Source organism: Lepisma saccharinum, chromosome 20 (assembly GCF_977018435.1).
Source record: "Lepisma saccharinum chromosome 20, izLepSacc3.1, whole genome shotgun sequence".
NCBI classification, from domain to species: domain Eukaryota; kingdom Metazoa; phylum Arthropoda; class Insecta; order Zygentoma; family Lepismatidae; genus Lepisma; species Lepisma saccharinum.
Window position 1 is genome coordinate 5,214,018 of NC_139248.1, and position 22,570 is coordinate 5,236,587.

Here is a 22,570-nt window from a genome sequence, read left to right on the forward strand (position 1 = left end):
GGAGTTGGCAACCTGAATTCTTAGGAGTTGGCAACCTGAATTCTTAGAAGTTGGCAACCTGAATTCTTAGGAGTTTGCAACCTGACTACCGTTGGGATGGCAACGTGGCTTCTCCCTTCCTTCATAGCCTAGGACCAGGTGTCATAGTGAGCTAGTCCAGATTTTAGACTCAGCATACACCACTGTCATCATTCATCCAAATGTGGCGACAAAAAAAATTCAAATCAGATAGATCAGCTACCGTTTGCTTCAAGGTTCAAGCAGAAGAGTCATGTAAAAAGAAAAGAATATTTTATTTACAGTATAAGGTATCACAAAAAACATATAACAAGACGGGGAAACAACAGATAATAAAGTTAAGTTTGGCAGGAATTAGGAGTCACCTGTACTTCTTAGCTCTTGTTGAAAGTGTAGCTGAAACCGTCTGGGGTCCTGTTGAGGTTGAGCTTGCCAGGCGGGAAGAACCGGTGTGGTGCTGGGGTGGTGGCGGGGGCGAACCCCTGGCGGGGGATCTGGTTGTAGTTGGGCTGTTGCTGGCCGCCGAAGGAGTAGGAGTACTGGGCGTTAGGTCCGGCAGGAGCGGGGTTGTACTGTGGCTGAGGATTGTACTGTTGCTGAGGGTTGTACTGTGGCTGGGGGTTGTACTGTGGCTGAGGAGCGTACTGAGGTTGGGGTGCGGCGTGGGCGGGTGCTGCCGGGGCTCTTGGAAGATGATCGCCTTGCACCTGGAAGCCTCCCTTTCCTGCCGTGTAGTGGACGGTCAGTCTCTTTCCACTGGGTTCCACGTAGCTGTACGAGCCCTTCCTGTTGCCTTCTCCGTCGGTCTCTTCCTTGAACTGGACGCCATCTTCCTGCACGTAGGCGGCGCCGAAGCTGCCGTCGCCGGACAGGTACCTGGCTTCACTGAGGATGGCCGCGTGCTGCGGGTTTTGGTACCCCTGAGCGGTGGCCGCCGCGAAGAGGGCGAATAGAGCCAACTGCAAGAACAACACAAACACCATAAGCGCCAAAACTCTCACAGAAGAGCTAAATATAAACATCTTATCATGTTTATTATTTTAACAATATATGAAACACAACAATGAGTTTGTTGTACAACAATGAGAAAATCTTCGAGTTTTGTTTTTCGTCGTCTTCTTCTAAGCCAACCAAACCCATCAAACCTAACCTAACCACCACAGATTATTACCACCCTACCAGCCAATGGCAATGCTTAAACCAGTTGTAGTAGCAATCACTACCTTAAAGAAAACGGCGACTTTCACAGCTGCAGAACAAGCAGGTTGTGTCTTAAAAGTTCCCTGACCTTACACACCTAGACTTCTGCATTTGGGGCTTTCTGAAAGACAAAGCCTATGTGCCACAGAATGTGCAACAGCTACAGAAGAGAATAAGAAACGCCCTTGCTTTGATGGACGAGGAGATCTTGGGAAAAGTGTGGCAAGAACTACAATTTCAATACGATGTGTGTCGCATAACTGGTGGAGGCCACATTGAACATTTGTAGACATTTATAGATACTTGAAGTTTTACTGATTGGTAGGCCTACACATCAAATGTCATTGTTGTATTCCAAATAAATTCTTAAAGTCATTTACTCTGTTATGATACACCCTGTACTACACCTAATATGCACAGAACAGATTTACATATACCAAAAAAATTGTTGGACATGTATATATTCAGGAGCGGCTTAAAAGTTGGACGATGAGGGCGAATGTCCGGGGCGCCATTCTCAATGGGGCGCTAAACTGGGACGTCTCCCAGTTTAGCGCCAACGGTTCCATAATCGTAGATATTTTTTTGTTTGTTTGAGTTTACTTTAAAGTCCACTTTATGCACAGAAAGGCTGATCGAGGCTGGCCTATAGTTCAAAGTGGATCCGACCAACTATGAGCGCCTACCGGGTATCAAACTCGGGACCCCTTGATTGCAAAGCGAGACGTTACCATTACTTCGGGTAAGGCAATAGTTAGAGTGTGCCGACCTTCATCGCGGAGTGGTTCGAATCCAGGCCTGTGTTTGTTAGTGACCCTTCGTCAGTTTCAACACATCATCACTCATCCTCATCTCGATTAGTCAAAAGTGGCAGATAAAATAAAGTAAACAGAATCAAATAAAAACCAATAATTAACGGTGTGTACAGAAGAATGAAAGAGAAAGTAAACAAAGACAGGAAGAAATCAGCGAAAGCACAAAGTAAAGCAATTCCGAATGCATAGTCTACAGAGTGGTATGCTTAGCAATGATGGAATACATTTGAATATAGATGCACGAGGCCCAATTGGAAGGCGTGTTGCATCGTCTGGCGCTTCTTCCATGTCGCCTGTCGCTTGTTTCTGAAATTAATGAGGATTCCACACGACAGAACTTGATCCGACAGATAAGCCAGCTGATAAGTAACAAGCAGCAACAAATTGCTATCGACACCAAGTGATTTATTCTCGGATGGTGGGTGTCGTTCAAGCATCCATGAAACTGGAACACTTTCTCCCGCCCATCAACAGCAATTGAGGACTTCCGACATCTAAGAATCTACAAAGCTATAGAAATCAGACCACTTATTGTTGCAATAATTGACTTTTTCCTTTGTGAATGAATCTAAGAATGTAAGATGCGACAATGTAACGGACAAGATAAGAAGCACACTTAGACATTATTTGTCCTTCAAACTCAGAATACCGAGCCACGCTACACTAAACACTACACCACGCAACTTCGATGCACGTACGTTGTCATATTTCAATTCATTTTCGGCAATTTCATATTCCTATATATTTTGTCGCATCTTCATGCATTTTGAAGGATAATTCTGCCCTATTTTCGTGCTATTTTTAATATTTTGAAACATTTCAATACATTCTTTAAAGTTCTCATGCATAATGTGCTATCATTTTTAATTCACGTTTACGTATTCATGCATTGTTAATGCATTTTCAGTATCTTCAGAGTTGTTTTGCTATTTTCATGCATTTATAATATTTGGAAACATATTTTGCCACATTATAATATTATTTCAATGTTCTAATGCATAATTTGTTGTTATTCTAATACATTTTTTATGTTTTCAGGGATAGTTGATTTTATTTTGATACACCTTAATGTACTTTGAATATCTCAGACTTAATTTGTTATTTTAATGTAATTTTAAGGGTTCGAAACACATTTTACCACATTCTAATATTATTTTCATGCCCGATGCATAATTTGTCGTTACTCTAATGAATTTGACATATTTTCATTCATAATTAACCATTATTATAATGCATTTTATGCATTTAAACTTATCCTGGCATATTTAATGCATATTAATCCACACTCTTTGATTAAAGTTCACTATAAACCTGAATAATTTGAAACCTCATCAAGGTGGGCAAAGCAATATCCTTCCCCCAATCCATTTAACGGCCAGTAATGAGAATGAGAAACGATGGACCGAATAACACTGTTCACACCCAAGCTCTGAGCCCAACCCACGTTGATGTCTTTTAAGTCCCTCGCAATCCGGGTGGTTGAGTGCCCGCTTATTATGTTACTTAATAGGCGGTTTGGGTCTTTCACACTTCGCAGGAAACATTTTACAATGAGACACGCTGTAATTTGATTCACCGCTGCTCGCTATGTGGCTGTTGTCCATTATGGCTATGTAGTATTGCCAACTGCAGGGACATTTCACAAATAATGGTGATATTTTCATGTATTTTGTTCCAACTGAAGGGGAAGGCGTTGGTTATTTGTCAAAAATCCCTATTTTGTTTTTTAGAATGCAATAATGAGAGCGAGACAGCATTATTTTCCAACTATTGCTTAAAGATTCATAGCACAAAGAAACTGCTTTCCAGATTTCTAGCTTGTTGCGGAGACTAAGTGTAGCTAACTCAGTATTCTTATATTTGCCTCACGATAAAAATGCTGGAAAAATATATTTTTACATTGCCGAGTTGCAGGTTAGTCAAAATAAAATCTAAAATCTGGAAAAATATCGTCGCATTGCAATCAAAGGATTTTAAGTTTGATACCCAGATGAGGCACATAGTGGTTCGGATTTCAATTTAAACTGTAGGCTCAGTCCAGATTAGCCTATCTATGCATACAGTGAACTTGAAAGAAAACCCCAACAATAAAATCCATAAGCACTAATTCGGTATTATATCCCTCAGATAACTTAATTTTTTAGAAAATCATTCATGGAATTGGCAATATTGTACGTAATAATGCACGTAAAATCAGCATTGATATAGATACATTCTGATCTGACCTGACCTTTCACTTCTATATGTTTCCCAATAAATCAATCACTTTAAATAGAAAATCTTTAAACTATTTTGTTGCCACAATTCTTGAATCAATTCAAACGTAAATAAAGATTTCGGGAATATAAGATTGATAACATCAGGGATTTTTGTCCGTAATTGTAGCAGCATTTCCCAAATTACTTGTCAACACTGTTAAACTGTTCTGCTGTCACAATTCTAGAATCAACTCAATCGTAATTTTAATATTTTACTACATGCCATTGATCTCGGCAGGGATTTTTTGTCCATAATTACAGCAACATTGTCCAAAAGTACTTGGCAACACTGAAGTTAAGTGGACATTGTGCGCATCGCTTTAGCAGTGAGCAGGCATGAGAGAAGCACTGAATTAAGCTTTAGGCGTTGACAAGAAGACGTCAATCACAGACAAGCATATAATGACCTTCTCCTCAGACTGTTATTAGGATAATATGAAACTTATAGTTAGGCCTATGCGTGGACAAAGCTAAGGACGTATCAGGCACACATGATTATATACACCCTTCAGCAAGCTGTCGGAAATGAACAGTGAAAAATTGTTCGCTATTTTGTCCACAGGATACTTTTACAGCTAAAAAGTTCTTGAATTCCAACTGTTAAGCGTTTTTTGAGTGATTAGACGCTCACTGTCTAAATTGTTGTTTGGTTAATTTATCTTTCTGGTCGCCAGAATGGGGGTTTGGCAGGTGCCCCTTAAATTACTTAACTATTCTCCATCCACTCGAAGATTGAAGTTAAAGTAAACAAAAGTACTTTAGGTGTCTGTTATCTTGGAGATATGAAGTTGCACAACTTTCGAAGTGGCTAGCACTGTGCGTTACGACAGCAGGGGAGCCGGGTTCGAATCCCGGCTTGCTCGTGGGTGTTTGTGAGTGTCTATTCATTAATTTCATCATATCATCACTCATACACGGCTTCGCCATTAGCCAAAAGTGGCACAAAAGCTAAGTTAAATAAACGAAATCGAAACAAACCAAAATGAAATCACATATATGCCACTAAGTGGGCATATCTCCCAAGGGCAAAAGCTTAATTCGTACACCCGCCGGCAAAATAAGTAGTAGGCGGATTGTTCACCACCTCTTTCATTCAGTTTGTTTTCCACAATGAATTGAAGTCAATAAGCAGAGAACGACATCTGTTTCGAATCAACAGAATCCCATTCTTTAAAGCAACACAGGATGTGCAATAAAACGTAATGAGAATGGTGATGGACAATTTGCCTACTGTTATCTTTGCCGTTGACTGTACAATGGTCATGATCGACCCTGAATGTTTTCGGCTGCAGTCTCTACAAAGCATGTATGCACTCCAAAAGCATGAACAATACTTACAAGCTTGTACATGGTAGGTTTCTACGAGAATCGAAGCCCAGATGGAAACTAGACTGTGCTCATGGAAGAGGCGCCGGTCGCTTTTATACTTGATCGCGGATAACCTTCGGGAGCCGCGCTCTCGGCGTGTCGGGTGTTCACATGGGATCCTCCGCGTCTCGACCTTGACAATACTTGGGTCTCCATTGGCGTCGCCGGGCGAGGGTGATGCTCGGAGCTCCCCCGGGGCGATCGCGACCCGCCCACCTGGATGGGGCGTCCTTGGGCCGGTGCAAAAGCCGCCCGGAAGTCCTGGAATGGGCGAGAACCTAACGGGAAGTCTTCCGTTTTTTTGTTTTTTGGGCGCCGACGTGTTGTCCCAAGGTGTGGCCGGGCGAGAAGTGCCACTAGCCTACATGGGCTCTGTTGCCAGCCGGTGTGGTTGACCTACGAGGACGTTTTCACCTTCTGGACGGTGCGCAATCGGAATAACTAATTGACCTTCGCATACCAACTTTACACTTAAATAAGCAAATGGAAACTATACCTACGATTTGTATGCCTCTATTCTTTTGTACGTCACTCTTCTGGAACTTTTGCCCAATTGCAACGATGAAAATGAGTGACGATAATGATGAAATTGAAATTCCCATTGATCTAACTTTTGTTCTGGGTTGTTAATGGTCCAGTAACCCATAAATTCTAATGGGTTCTTTTAAGTTCCGCAACAGGACCGGAACATTTTTTCTCGCCCAATTTATATTCGGTCCAAGTTTAGTATTTTTTCATTAAAAAAGGCTCCTGGACCGTATTTAAGTTGATCCGGAGAAAGGATTCCTGGATCATATTGAAATTCATTTGGAAAAAAGGTTCCAGGACCGAATTGAAATACTTTACAGATAAAAAGGTCCTTTACGGTCCAGAACCCATTTACGCTTCCTGATTTTCTCTCCTGGACCGGAATTGAATTTATTAAAACTTCCTGGACCTTTAACAACCCTGTTTTTGTTATTTAGCGTCGCTTTTCTGCCACATTTGGCTATCGCGAAGATGAGGATGAGCGATGATCTGAAATTGATAAAGGAACCCTCTAAAAGCACCCAGCCCGGGATTCGAACCCGGTATCTCGGGCCTCGTAGTGCTATATGCTAACCAATGCACCACGGGTTTGTGTTTTGATTAATCGCGACAATTAGAATGAATGATGCTTATTTAAAATCATGAACGGGCAGTCACAAACACTAATAACTCAATAAATATATATTATATTTTAGCCCAGATATGTGTTTTTGTGTGGTGTGTTAAACCTGACTGCCTCTCAGAACATACCCGCCTCTCTGTCTACTCGACCAATGAACGCGTTAGAAGGAAAGTGATCGCATGGAGGGGGAAACGCGGGCTTCACTCAGCCGACTCGCTTTCTCCCCTCTTCTCTGCCGTTATGTGCGGCCTCGCTCCACAGACTCCTGGGATGAAGAATAGCATTGACAGCTCTTGTTGCTCCGAATACAACGTTTGAAGGCAAATTGCACGGCGGGGCACGAGCGTGCATTTTTATTCGCAACTAGCGTTCGTGTCCCGAACGAACCTCGCACCACCCCGGGGGCACACCTGTCCGTTTCTCGCATACAAATGAGATTGCTTTTGTGAAAGCCCTTTCTCGTCGCCATATTGAAGAAATTAACGAGCACGTGCATGCAAAATGCCCCAGGGCGAGGTATCAGAAAAGAACGAGAGATCTAAATGTACAGTCCCGATCAAAAGTGGATTGAGATGGATGTGGAAAACTGCGAGGAAATTTGATTTAATCGCCTAATGTCACAGAGCCGCGGCGGTACGGTGGTTAACACACACAAGATCCAAATTAGATTTTCGGCAGCAGTGATGTGTGGTGGGAATTTCTCCAAGAATATCCCTGCAGGTTATTGAATGAGGTTATTTTACTTCGCTTTTCTGACACTTTTGGCTTATCGCGACGATGAAGGGACACTCTCAAAGATCATCAAAGCCCAGGCCGAGATTCGAACCTGAGACCTTGGCGTTGTAGAGGCCTGTGCTAACCATTCCGCCACGGAGGTCGGTCACTCTACTCAAGACAAGAGTCAAAATGACTAAGTCTGGACACAAGAGATAGTGCAAAGTTGCGTATAGCCGATTTCAAGGATATGTAGGACCTTGCTTACTACTGTAATGGGCAATGCACAGTAAACGGCAAAGATAATAGTAGGGAAATTATCTATCACGATTCTCATTCTCTTTTATTATAGATCGTGTGTTGTTTTAAGGAATCGACTTCTGTTGGTGCAAAGATGATGATGATGTCCTCTGCTTATTGAAGTTTTCATTTTAATTCACCATCATCACATTTTGGAAAACAGACTGGCTGAAAAAGGTTATGGACAATTAGCCTACTATTTCTTTTGCCGATGGGTGTACGTATAATGTCGATATTACTTTTTTTTCCCCCTTCATATTTGCTCAAAGTTATTCCATGTAGTCGGAGGTTTTTTTTTGCAATTCGACGCCCATTCACCTCACTGTACTGTACCAAATGATTTGCAGACGAGTACGGGGAAGGGTATGGTCATTTTTTTGTAGCGTTGTTAACATACACTTACGTTCCGTAACCGCAGCTCCAATTCCCTCATTGACACCGCATTGATATATCTTCCTGCTTCCGCAGTGACAGGAAACACCTTGATGGCGACTCCGGTCCTGAAGATCACTCGCTCAACGGCTCACGTGCCTTGAATAGCGGTCAGCGTGACGTCATAATAACGTGAACCGCGCCCAAAGTCAACTACCTTGCCGCGATCACATGATCAGCGTTTTGTGCCGTTAACAAAAAATGTATTAAAAAATCTGGATACTATTTCTGACCATTGGTTCTTGTTTTACGTCGCTTTTCTTCCAATTTTGGTTTATCGCGGCGACGAGGTTGAATGATGATGAGGGGGCCTCACAATGGACGTAGACTAGGTTTAGTATTTTTACCCGTCACTCAATACCAGGACAATATTTGTACACAGTGTCACTTCATTTGAAAAAATCTCAAAATGTGAACGAGTTCCAACAGTGCTGTCTGCATATGAGAGAGAGAGCTTGAACTCAGCCCACGCTACGCATGGCAATATTAAAGATCTTGGGATTTCCACGAAGCAGTATTCAAACATATTGATTTACAATGGGAGAGAAACAGGAAATTGGGTTTTGTAAACTTTGAAAGTTAAGGTGATATCCTACCCCCGCGAACAATTGAACGTTTTCCTTTTCAAGCCTGTGTAAGCTTGGTCACGATTATCTTAAGAACCAGCCGACAGAAAATTTTCAAATTTTACCTCAGCACACAGAAATTATATATCTAGAGAATCACTATTCAATATTTTCAGTTACTGCAACAGCAACCGAAAATTAACTAATTAATTTCACTCTTGAACTGTTTCTTCTGTTCACTTTTCTTGACAGGGCAACCCTACTGCCATCTGGCAAGTCCGCCACGGAACCTCGATGATGAGCCAGCAGAGAGAGATTTGGATCAAGCAACAAAACAACATGTCTTTTGAACTTCTAACTGGGTAGCTTTGAAATTACGAACTGGAAATGCTGAATGTACAAATATTAAGTTGGGATGTGGTCGCGAAAGTGTTATTCAACATACCGTGATGGTGAAACTATGTTATTTTAAATTGCGCCGTGCATTTACAACAAAGAAATGACGTCATGCTATAAAATGCATGATAGAAACTACCTATGCGTGGAATTGTCCTAGACTGTGTAACAAGGAAGACTACACGCTGCGTCAATGGGGATTGATGAGGATATTATGCTCTCTCAGGGGTACTTCGCGTGTCGATGTGAATACACAGTCAAGATTCCCACCAAACACGTTTCGTACGGCCTGCGTGTGGCTGTGTAGTAAACATCTAGACGCCATTCGCGGCTATAAATGAGAAGGCTTGTCGTATGCACCGGACTTGATAGCAGGGAGCGTGCAGTATATTTAAAGCAGTTTCGCTTCCTGGGTGGTAATCAATGGATGAATATTTTTCAAGTTACCACATGTATAACAGGCACCCCACGACCTCGAAAGGATTCTTGAAGTTGTGTACAACTCCAGCAATTCAAAGGATAGCAGGGCGCGATTTGTGATTTTGTCAGTCATGGAGGTGAACATAGTGGGTATACTTTCTCAATATCCTTGTAAATGCTTGCCATTATTTCTCTAGATAACTATTCATTCTATACTCATTGACATTTGTATTTCAATTCATGATAGACACATTGATTTTTCCCAAATACAATAACACCAAGAAATGTTAATTGTTGCAAATAAAGTGTTTATGTATGTGCAGTGACGTTCTAAATACATTCTTCATGCATTGAAAATCGCGAATTGTGTTCTTTTTTTTAGCGAATTTCAACACATTCTGTACTTCAAAAAGAAAAAATACCGTGAAAATCCAACGTTTCTTGTGTTTTAGGCTTTTTGAAAATAAAATGTACCATATATACGTGGGTGTTTTACATGAGAAAATACCGACAGGTACCTGAAACCGCGTGTAATTGAATGTTTACCACAATTTTTCACCTATCCGAACGTTTTGCATCACCGAGTGAAGTGACGCGGTTTTGTCGGGGGTCAACCGCTCGCCTATCGTCACACGGGAGCCGTAACGTCAGTATTTGTCGCAGCGCGAGAACTGGGAAAGAACTTCCTCAAAAATCGTTTCCGTGTGAATCTCACGCCATACTACTTACAAATTAAAACAGTAGTTTAAAAGCACGAAGTATAATTTTCTGTACATTTGACTGAAAAGTGTGCTAAAATAAAATCGCGAATTTTAGACAACACCGCCGAGAAGCGAAAAGAAATAACAGCGAAAATATCAAGGTCCCTAATTAAGGGCCGACCTCCGTGGCGGAGTGGTTAGCGCAGCGCGCTACGACGCCATGGGTCCCTGGTTCGAATCCCGGTCTGGCCATGGGTTGTCCTTGTGGGTGCCCCCTCATGAATTTCATAATATCTTCACTAGTCCTTATCATCGCGATTAGCCAAACGTGGCAGAAAAGCGAAGGAAAGTAAGCCAAATCAATCAATTCGCGTACTATTACCTTTGCCGTTGGGTGTACCACCAATTCCCGCCATCCACTTTGGCGATAGTCGCCGATGCCTTGAAGTTGACCGAACGAACGTTCAGATTCACACGTTACGGGTTATTGCCTGCAGATAAAGACATTTTAAGAGCAATTATTATCTAGGAAATTCCCCCGTTAAGCCGTTAAGAACAGCGCCACCTCTCTGCATGGTAGCCTCACGGGTTATTCCTACGAGATTTCTGAACCTGTCGTGACATACCTCAGCAAACCAGACAATAATCTAATGCGGTTTTGTTACCGTGTACATTTCAGGTATTAAGATAAAAGCTTTGTATCAGCATCCTTATCATTATAAGAATCTGCCTTGTAGTTGGTCTTAAAAGCATTGTTGTACAACGGTGTTAAACAATCAGACGCCTTACTGTTGCGTGCTCAAGAGGTGATGGGTGAAGCCGTTAATGCTTAATGGTTTTAGCGAGTTGCAATCGCTGTATCGCTTAAAATGAATGATCACCAATTTGTAGTTCGTGGTGAGGCCTAAGCTATGTACAGTGTGTACATTTTAAAACCGGTCCCGAGCAGAAATGTGAGAAATGTTACAATATCGTGATCTGCGCATTTATTACCTTACAAAAAATGTTGGAGATGACGTCCTTATTGCAGGATACACATGTCCAGACGGTTTGCCATATTCCTAGCAACCTTATGGAGTACCTCTGCAGTGATATTCTGAATGGCAACAGCTCTTTCAAAATACCTCATAGGACTTGAGAGATCAGGAGATCTGGCGGGCCATAGTCCTTGTGAAACAACCCTGTCGTCAAGACATTCCCTCAGACAAACACGCAATGCGGTAGGGAAAGGGAAGGGGAAGAAGAGGAGGGGGAGGGGAGGGAAGTGTATGTATGCAAGAATTGAACAACAAGGTACAACAATATACACAAACAAACATTTGTTGTAAGGTACTAAATGCGCAGATCCCTATCTTGTAACATTTCTCATATTTGTGCTCGGGGCCTGTTTTAAAATGTACGCACTGTAGTTTCGTGCGTAGGGCGTCCGCAAAACGAGATTGCATTGCACGTGGAGAAGTGAATTTTTAATTACTTGCTTCTTAAGATAAGACGACGAAGGTTTTAACACACGCACAAACGAAAAATGTATGTTAACTATTTTTGATTGAAATATTTGAACCCGATAGTTATGTGGTGTTTTGTTTGGAATATGAATTCAGTAGTTTTGTAGATTTTTAAAGTACCGTATTTGCAGGCGTACAAGACGCACTTTTCCCCTTTAAAAGTAGGTGTGAAAAACAGGGTGCGTCTTAGTAATATACGCCGATACTCAGTTTTTGATTTCTTCCATTTCTGGAAATTTTCTCTATTTCTTTATTTCTTGTCTTTTTGAAAGTATTATACTCTTTTAGAGGTTCATATTCTCTATACTCTTTTCAATTTGCAAAAATCCCCAAATATACTCTTTTCCTTGCTATTTATTTTCATTCATTATTTTACGCGTAAAAATGGCTTAACATCCACAGAACGGAAAACGTCAAGATGTCAAGAAACTGAAGTATTTACTCCTTGACTCAAGAATTTCCTATGAACAATTTCAAGTGTCATTTTCGTATTCCATCAACAAGCAAAACATATTTCAAATTCATTGGAATTTAATTATAATGATTAGGGCTGAGTCGATACCACTTTGAACCGATGCCGATACTCTTACCGATTCCCACCGATACAGATACCGATACTTGAAAATTGCAATAATTAAAATTTGTTCAAAATATTGATCAATATTGGTGTGTAAATATTCTCCTCCAATTATATGCATCAACATACCAAGAAATTTGCTTTAGAATATTCAAGAATTGCATCAGAATATTAAAATACATATTATGTAGTCACAAAATATAGTTTTTTGTGCAAAATTAGTGTAAAATAAAAAGCAAGTTTTAATATTGCATAATTTCCAGGATAATTAGACTGTCAAGAAGTCGCACGGGATTTTTGCGGACCCCGTGAAAGAGCAAAATTCATGTGCACCTTCAACCTATAGACTATACTCTTTTTGGTCAACAAATATCTAGTCACCCTATCGTGCTTGCTTGAGGTGTGTTACGAAGAAAATTAAAATGTATTCTTTCCTAGTTGGATTAGGTAAGTTATTTGTCGAAAGTACACCTACGTATATCGTATTAATCTATAAGATTATATTTTATTTAAACTCTCTCTGGATGCTTCATGTTGACCAGGGCATTCACTTGTTTACTCCAGTTGTCTCAACCTCTGTGGTATGTGAATAATGCACAGTGTTGTGCTATGCAAACTTCCTGATGTATTCAGGATATAGGAAGTTCCATCAGCCTATGGAGTCAGCTGTTTGCAATAGAGATAGTAAAAATCACGATTCGGAATGGAGGAAGGTCTCCATGGCCTGAGTGATATAGAGGTGAGACAGACTGAGAAGAGACTGACTTTGGTTTTGGATTGAGGAGAGAGAGGAGCTTAGAGAAAGTAGTTGAGGGAAAGTGAGGCGAGTCCTGGTCAACCTACAACGAAGCCTAGAGAGGACTTAATTTATTTTATTCTTTGAATTTATCATCACTCTTCAGATAGACAGGTAATTATCCTAACCCAGCCATGATTCAGGATCAAAGGTTCATAAACCCCAATGAGTGACCATTGTCTTTTCTAGCTGTTAAGCGGTTTGTTTTAGCACTGCCAAGCGTTTGACTTGTCATGTTAATGACGAGTGCTCTCATCATCGAGGATGAAGGATGAATGAGTTACATCACCCATTGATTAATTGTGGGAGTGGCTGGTTTTGATCCCCATCATTCTGTAGAATGATACGATATATTACTTTATATTTGAAATACTGGGCGTTACCCCCACACCCCCTATACGCCTTCATGGCGTGGTGCTAAGCACAGGGGAACACTTTACCTTTTTTTTTTTTTTGAAATACTGTAAATTAATTATAAATTCAGTGATAACTAGTGTTGCCCACGGGACGAGACGGGACAGGCTTTTAAAAATTTGAGACGAGACGAGATTGATCATGTGTCCCTTTGACAAACGAATATTTTCGAGACGAGACAGGTCAAAGTCTCGTCTCGTGGGCAACACTAGTGATAACGTGTTTTCCTTTTAAGAAAATGTTTAAAAAAGGCTGTATGTCAAAACAATCCATGAAGTCGCAAAGTTCCAATTACAGTAAAACCTCGTTAATCCGGATCCCGATAAGCCGGACAGACAAAAGGGGAAGAAAAGCAGAATGCAAGGTTTTAAATGTGGCTAGAAGTCAAGACTCGCATTCGTCATATTGCTCCGTAACGGACTCCCCTTGCTTTAAGCCAACACACACATTTTAAAAGTCGAACAACATTCAGCAACAAGTTTGTAAAAAAACACAGCCTTTATACTGTACTGTATAGTGTATTTAAACCTATGCCCTTTAAATACACCATAATAAACATGTTTTGTTGCTATAAACGGAGTTTTAATGCACTTTCTACTGTACTTTGCTGATTCTTAACAAAGCAGCAGCTAAAGAGATAGGTTTAGAAGTTAGAAAAGGTAAAACTAAACATATGCTTACAGGCCAAAACCAAGTGTTAGGTAATAATCAAAATCTAATTATTGATAACAACTCATTTGAACCAGTTTCCAAATTCAAGTACTTAGGAGTAATGATATTAAAGAGGAAATAAAAAGCAGGCTTCATTCAGGAAATGTATGTTACTTTTCTCTTTATAAACTTTTGTCTTCTCGTTTAATATCTAAGAAAGTAAAAGTTAAAATATGCAAAACAGTAATTTTGCCTGTATTATTATATGGATGCGAAACTTGGTCCCTTACATTGAAAGAGGAACATAAATTGAGAGTATTAGAAAATAAGATCCTTAGGAAAATATTTGCGCCTAAAAGGGATGAGGAGACAGGTGAGTGGAGAAGGTTACATAATTTAGAACTACATAATTTGTATTCTTGTCCAGATATTATTAGAATGATTAAATCTGGAAGACTTAGGTGGGCAGGCCATGTGGCACGAATTGGAAATGAAAGAAGAGTTTACAGGATTCTTGTTGGAAAACCTGATGGTAAGAGACCAGTAGGAAGACCAAGACGAAGATGGAGGGATAACGTTGAGATGGACCTAAAGGAAATCGGTAAGGATGGAAAAGATTGGATTGATTTTGTCCAGGATAGGGACAGATGGAAGGTCTGTGTTGCTGCAGCCATGAACCTTCGGGTTTAAGAAGGCTGGAGAGTTACTTTGTTTTACTGTTCTTTTAGGTTATTTCAGTTAATCCGGACTTTCGTTAAACCGGTCAACTTATCCCCCCATTAGTCCGAATTAACGAGGTTTTACTGTATTGGGTTAAATTGGAAGCACTCGTAATAAAACGCACACAAAGAATTATTTTCATCTGCCACGGGGCGAGTGGCCGAGTTGCCCCTCCCTAAGACCAGCTCTGGTGGCAGAAAAGCGAAGTAAAATAAACCAGCTATGGAACAGGAATCTCATCTCATCAAGTTGTCGTTATTGGTGTTCACAGCCATCGGGAAATGACCAGCGGCCTTCAGAACTTACAGTTGAGTATCGTGCAACATTTACGCACCAAAGATGAAGAAACTAGTGCGTGCACACGGTCGCCACTTCCTTCAACACCTCTTCAAGAGAACTGACCCTGGATATCGATCTGAAAACCTTGAGAAAGGCCAATCGCACGGACAGGGAGGGGACGTGGAATCCATCCAACAGAGCAAGCATTGCGTACGTCTCCATCGACAATGGCCACGTCCTACGCACTCGCACGCGTCACTCACCTTCTGCGCAGTCTTCGAGGCCTGTCTTCCGGTTGGCCACTAAACAACGCCGTCAAAGTGGACACCAAGGCAAGATCTTGTTAATCGCAGAGCTGCCTGGACGTATTGCCAATGTGGCCATGACAGAAGAGAAGCCTCACGCATTTTTAACTGACGTGTACACGTACTACATCAGAATCTGTTTTAAAGTACAAATTGGCCAATATTTTTTTTAATAAAGTAAAGGAGCCCCATTGTTTGATTTTGTTTATTTCACTTGGCTTTTCTGCAACTGCTGCCTAAAACCGAAGATGATGATGAATGATGATAACCAGGGTTGCTAAAATTTCAAGAAACCATACATTCTAATGAGTTCCGCAAACAGGGCCGGAACCATTTTCTCCCAAAATTTAAATTCGGTCCAAGTTGCGTATTTCATTGAAGAAAGATTATTGGACCGTATTTAAATTGAGCCGGAGAAAAAGGTTCCTGGACCGTATTGAAATACTTTACATATAAAAAGATTATTTACGGTCCAGCCGGGTTCGATACCCGGTGGAGGCACATAGTGGTTCGGATCCCACTTTGAACTGTAGGTCCAGTCCCGATTAGCCTTACTGTGCATAAAGTGGACTTAAAACACCAAATAAATCAATTTACGGTCCAGAACCGGAATTGAATATATTTGCAATTCCTGAACCTTTAACAACCCTGCTGGCTGCCGTACCGGAGTGGTTAGCACATCGCGCTACGACGCCAGGGGTCCCGTGTTCGAATCCCGGCCTGGGCATGCATATTTGTGTGCTACAAAAACCGAAGTGAATATAGCAAATCAACCAATCAATCAGTTTAACAGCTCTGATAATATCATAAGATGGATGTGGACAGTCAGAATCATATCTGGATGACACAAAACGAGCCTCGCTCTGAGTTCAGGCGCCAGAGCCTCGCTAGTCTGCAATATGCAGTTCAGGCTGTCCTACGTAGAAGAGAGATTAACATTTGAGCGCTTATGGGAAGGTCACCCCTTGCTTTCATTCATATTGGAGGTGATGTGAGCGGCACAACGTTCCGGTCGCCTTCACACCTCAGGATTGCCCCCATTTAGGAATATTTATTGGAGGCTGGACGAACCCCAGAACCGTTACATACAGGGAGCTTGTCGGGAAAATTCCAACCTGAAATTACTCACTCTGAGAATCGAACCCGTGCCTAACACGCGACAGTCAGACGTCCTACGGACTTGCCACAGCAGTTTCTTTTTTCTTGAGAGGGGGTATAAACATATTAATAAATGCAACTTAATATTACTGAAATGCAATGCGATTGTAATATTTATTCGTAACCGGTTGTTAAAAAATACAATTTAGTCCCCACGGACAAATTGATCAATCAATTTGATTGCAGTGATTCGATTTGACTTTCGTTCTTTATCGTCGTTTTTCTTCCACTTTTGGCTAATCGCGACGATGACAATGAGAGATGATATGATGAAACTGATGAAGGGACCTTCACAGAGAACTTCCATGCCCAAACCTGAATTCGAACCCGGAATCCTGTGCTGTGCTAACCATTCCGCCACAGAGGTCGGTTAAAGAAGCTTGCAAATAAATCATTACGTGTACCAAGACTTTCATATTAGCACATACCTCGAACATCACCATGACACATTAGTTACTAATGCCCCGTACAGTTGGACTAGTGCAAGTTCTTATGAAATGTTTCTATTACTGATTTATTATCTATCATAAAATTAATAAATCCTAAGTGACCGTCACTGGTAGAAATACGCAAGAGATTTGCTAAGTTTAGCGCATCGAAAGGAGAGTTCAGTTCTACACCCCTCCCCCCCCTGCCCAACCGTCCCGCTGCGTTTCCGTTGAGTGCAATGGTGTCAGGCGGGCCAGCTCGTCGCAGCAGGTCTGCGAATCCAAGGTCCTTCGACCGCTTTTCCCCCGCTTTTGAAGGTCTGGTCATAAGAGACCTTTTTTTTTCAGCCTCCTTGTTTACACGGCAGGGTTTCTGTGACATCAAGATGAAACTTCTCAATGTCCAGCACTGTAAAGCACGCAACGCTCTTGTTTTTTAAGAGAAAAAAAACATATTGAAGAGCATCGCAACGCAACTTACACAGAATACATGATGAAAGTAATGGTGCATAGAAAAAAATATAAGTAAGCAAAAGCATAAATTTTACCACGGTTAGTGCTGGAAAGAACTGAAAAAAAGGCAGTTCTGGACCCATTCTATTTTCTTCATAGTATTTCTTCTTTTAATTTTTTTGGATCCTGCGGTTCAAATATCGATTTTTTGGGAAAAAATGTTCTTGGTTTACAAAACACGAAGTACTTTCTGCTGTTTTATGTTTATTATGCTTACATATGACAAGATTGTTCAAGATTTTTGTTCTCGAAGTGATAGACATACTACTTACTCAACAGAACCTTTTCCCTAACATATCTTACTTTCACACCAGGGATGGCCAAAAATATCAGGATTCCGGAAAATCTAAAAATCCCGATTCAAAAATTCTACTACACGGATTCCGGAAGCAATCCGAATTTCGGAGAGAGAAGTTTAACAATTTTTCCATTTTTTTTTAAAGAATAGATTTAGCCATCTCTACTTCACACGTCATGTACGAACACTTGTTTTCATAATTATCAATGTACGAATGCCCCCTCCCCCTGGTACCACTTGTTTTAAACTTGTGTCTGAACGTTTATATTCAAGAACGCTGCAAGATTACACCGGGTTGAATGTTCTGAAATTGTTTTAGACCAATTTCGTACCAAGCACACACTAGTAATTATCTTTCAATTAATCACGTCGCCTAGACTAGCAGCGACCTCTGAATTCCTCCGTGCAAGACACAAAAAATAACAATTACATTACAGAAACGATAGATCTTGTCCCAGGAATGAGATACCATCTTAAATTATGGCAGAAAAGCCTACAATTACACTATCCTTAATATCATAGCAGAAAAATTGGCCTCTCTCCTCGAGAGGTTAACACTGGTATTTTGCAGTGCTAAACAAACAGCTGATGCATCAACGGTAGATGCTTAAGTGTGGTGTTGAAAAGTTATGAAGATTTGTTACTAATTCCCACACAAGATGGCGCTGATGATTAATAGTTCAATTTGTTGCTCACACAGATCAGATTCTAATCCAATTTGGTTCAAATATACGAGGGCAATTTTTAGGTGTATGCGGGATCCCGGAAAGTCGGGACCGGGATCCTGAAAGAAAATTCCCGAATGGTCATTTTAAAAAGTCGTTAATTCTCGATGTTTTCTGCATGGCTAATGTTTAGAACTTATCGGAAATCGTTAATTTTTGTACCAGAAGTGCAAAACCAATAAGTTAAGGTGAAAATGATGTGTAGAATTCGAGATTTTCAGAGCTTCGGGAAGTTTTGAACATTCCTTGTCCCGAAATTTTCCGAATTTGTCGGGAAATTGAGAATTTTTTCCGTCCCGAAGGTCGGAATTAAAAAAAAAATCCCTTCCCAATCCCGTCCCGACCCAAACGTTTCTTCCCCGCACACCCCTAGTAATTTTAGTAAAATGTATTGTCTAAGAAACTATATTGAATATACTATTTAGCGCCAGCAATTGCTAACACGCTCTCATATTTTGCTAATTCCTCTTTGCAACGTCCCTCTAGTGCACTTCTTAAATGTTATTTACCACGGCTATAGAAATATCTTAATCTCAGGGGATAGGTTCTTTATTCGAGAATTCCAAATAAGAAAGCGTTTTATAACCAAGAGGATATAGTTAAATGCGGATCTATATTCTGAAAAATGTACACAATACAGAGAAAATATATACCGAAGCTTGTATATACATTGAAATATATATATATATATATATATATATATATATATATATATATATATATATATATATATATATATGCTGATTCCAAATTTACGTCGGTTATATTCTTCTTATATATATATACTGTATATGAATAATTGAAAGGAAGTCATCTTCTTCTTTCTTCTCGTAATTTTTGGGGAAAATACTTCTTCTTTTCTTCCTTCTATTTTGGGAAAAGGCTTATTGTTCTTTTCTTTCTTCTAATTTATTGCCTTTCCTTTTAAAGCGTAATGTTATTTATTACATATATGCGCTCGCTTTCCCCGCTTCTTTGGCATTATACAAACGACACAAGCTATGCTTATAGAAAGATTAGGGGCGACTAAACTGACAGTAGCGCCACCTCCTATGTAACGACCAAAAGGGGAATAGCCCAGGATCGCTAACAGCAAGCGCTGCCTATGGCCCAGTGCGTCTAATAAGGAGCGCAACTGTAAGTGCTTCGGGGCGTCTAATTTGGACACAGCACCACCGAGAGACGGACAAACACAAAAGCTGACGATGTTCTCCTCGTCAGAGGTATTAAATCAAATTTTGATCACTAGGATCAAAAAGGAGATACATTTCTGAATTCATTTGCTCACTTATTAACTTTCATAATTGTTTCATATACGAGCATATTCTTATTTATCTTAATTGGCTATATACTACATTTTATTCACTCCTTCTATAATTTTTATACTCTTCCTTTATGTATTTTGCATTTACTATAATATATATAAACACTCTTCTCCGCTCCTAGTTTCGGTACTATTATCGTATGGGTGAAACACCTACGAATCATATATTTCGGACTTCTTTACATTGCTAACGTGTTGCGGAACATTTCTTAAGGCGAAATAATGCATTTCTAACTAAGATAATGTTTATTTTTTCTATTTACGAGTACTTACTGTTACTTGTTGTTTCGAATCTGTAACACATTATGGCCGTCATAGCATACAGGTTTAGGGGGCGTTCTGAGAGTGTTTTGTCGATTTATGCAGTGGTGCAACCTCGTTCACCGGAAAATATCTACTTTCGTGCCCCTATTTGAGATTATGCTAATACGTCGCATTTACGTGTAGAACTTGTAAAATAACCTTGCGATTTACCACGTTCATTGTCCATACACAGCAATTCGGAACCATCTTTCTTTCGCAATTCGGAACCATCTTTTTTTCGCAATTCGTTAATGCTCTTCCTTTACGCACAACACTCTTGCAACCTTGAATATTGACGTCAGACGAGGAATGCCTACGTGGTTAGGTTAGGCCTGTTAGGTTAGGTTCCATTAGCATAAATACAAAGAAAAAATAATATTTTCGCTAAGAGACGCGTTACCTTTGTATTGCCTAACATGAAAAAGGTCTCTCCTGTGACGTCAGAACACAATGTTGCTAGAGTGTTGTGCGATAAGTGACACCCATTCGGGTCGGGACCATCTTTCTTTCGAAATTTGTTCATGCTCTTCCTTTACGCACAACCATCTTGCAACCTTGAATATTGACGTCAGACGAGGAATGCCTACGTGGTTAGGTTAGGCCTGTTGGGTTAGGTTCCATTAGCATAGATACAAAGAAAAATTATTATTTTCGCTAAGAGACGCGTTAGCTTGTATTGCCTAACATGAAAAAGATCTTTTCTGTGACGTCAGAACACAATGTTGCTACAGTGTTGTGCGATAAGTGACACCCATTCGGGTCGGAACCATCTTTCTTTCGTAATTCGTTAATTCTCTTCCTTTACGCACAACAATCTTGCAACCTTGAATATTGACGTCAGACGAGGAATGCCTAATTGGTTAGGTTAGGCCTGTTAGGTTAGGTTCCATTAGCATAAATACAAAGAAAAATTGTAAAAACAGCTCTCTCCTGTGACGTCCGAACACAATGTTGCTACAATGTTGTGCGATAAGTTTTCGGGAAAAATGGCTTGTTCCGAACTCGACAGGTGGTTCTAGTGAAAACACGGCGAGGCTGAAACACTGGCTACGGGGTTGCATCGTCTTAACACACGGAACATTGCACTCTCATGCAAAAAGCAAATGGCGGGAGCAGAAACAGCGTGTCGGACAGAGATTTTCGCAGAAAACAAAATGCATTCACATTAAAATGGATCAAATCTACATTCAGGAACTTCCAAAACGCTCAAGAAAATGATTTCCGTAAGTACTTTCTCCTGTAAATTTGAAGGAAATTTCAAGGAATCCGTTTTACCCATACGATAATGTTACCCTAGTTTCTTCAATGAACTCTGCTCTTCTTTATATGTCATGCTGCTATCTATCGTCGCTCTCGGGAAACATTTCTTCCTTGCATTTTTCATTGTGTCGTCGGAACTGGCACGTGGCATTTTGTTGACACATCAGTTCCCTAAATTTTATCTCTGCGTGCATGCTTTGGGCTCAGGCTATGGGACGCGTGCACGTTCGAGAAGAAGCGTAATAACTTTTCTCCTGAGATTTCGACCAATGTATGGGTCTTGTAGCCACCCACCATCGTGAGGAAATTGGGGATCTACGAATGAGTAGTGTAGCGTAACTCGGTCATGGAAACCTACAAGAACGACTGAGGGTTCGTCATGCTGACCCCACGTCACCCCGTAACTGGTTGGATGATCGCCCACCTCTTGTGGAAGTGAGAACGGCAGTCGGTAGGTAGGCCTTGGCCCTCAAGGGCTGTTGTGCCACGGGTTATTATCTTATTACACTACAGTATGTACATAGTCTCTCGTTCGGCTCTCGAGGCCTCCCCGACGGCGCAGTATCGTTGTTGCCTTGTAATCGAAGGGTTCCGGGTTCGATACCCGGTGAATGCACATGGCACAGTGGTTCGGATCCCACTTCAAACTGTAGGTCCAGTCCCGATTAGCCATACTGTGCATAAAGTGGACTCCAAACAACAATTCAATCAATCGTTCGGCTTTCGATGCATTGATCGGTCTTTCTTTAGTGCATTTATTATAACCGGTTTTGGTTGTACATGAATTGTAGCCAGTTCGCTGCTTTGATATATAATGTACAGTACCTCGCGCAACATATCACATGTGACCAGTGGCGGCGATTTGGTTCCAAAACTGGGGTAGCAAGGACAGTTTACTTTACCTTGGTAGATAAGGTTTACCATAGTGCAGGGGCAAAAGTGATAAAATGTGTTTGGGGGGGGGGGGGGAACTGCC

The 22,570-nt window shown here is 40.8% G+C and overlaps 1 protein-coding gene across 1 annotated transcript; it reads right to left on the reverse strand.

Annotated features, from left to right (window-relative positions):
* Positions 1-274: 274 nt before the first annotated feature.
* Cpr100A (Cuticular protein 100A) lies at positions 275-5,712 on the reverse strand. The gene is made up of 2 exons (XM_083141803.1): positions 5,630-5,712; positions 275-977 (listed from the first exon to the last, which is right to left on the reverse strand). Exons 1-2 carry the CDS (start codon positions 5,639-5,641, stop codon positions 393-395), a joined length of 597 nt encoding a protein of 198 aa, XP_082997929.1. The 5' UTR covers positions 5,642-5,712; the 3' UTR covers positions 275-392.
* Between the last annotated feature and the right edge of the window lie 16,858 nt (positions 5,713-22,570).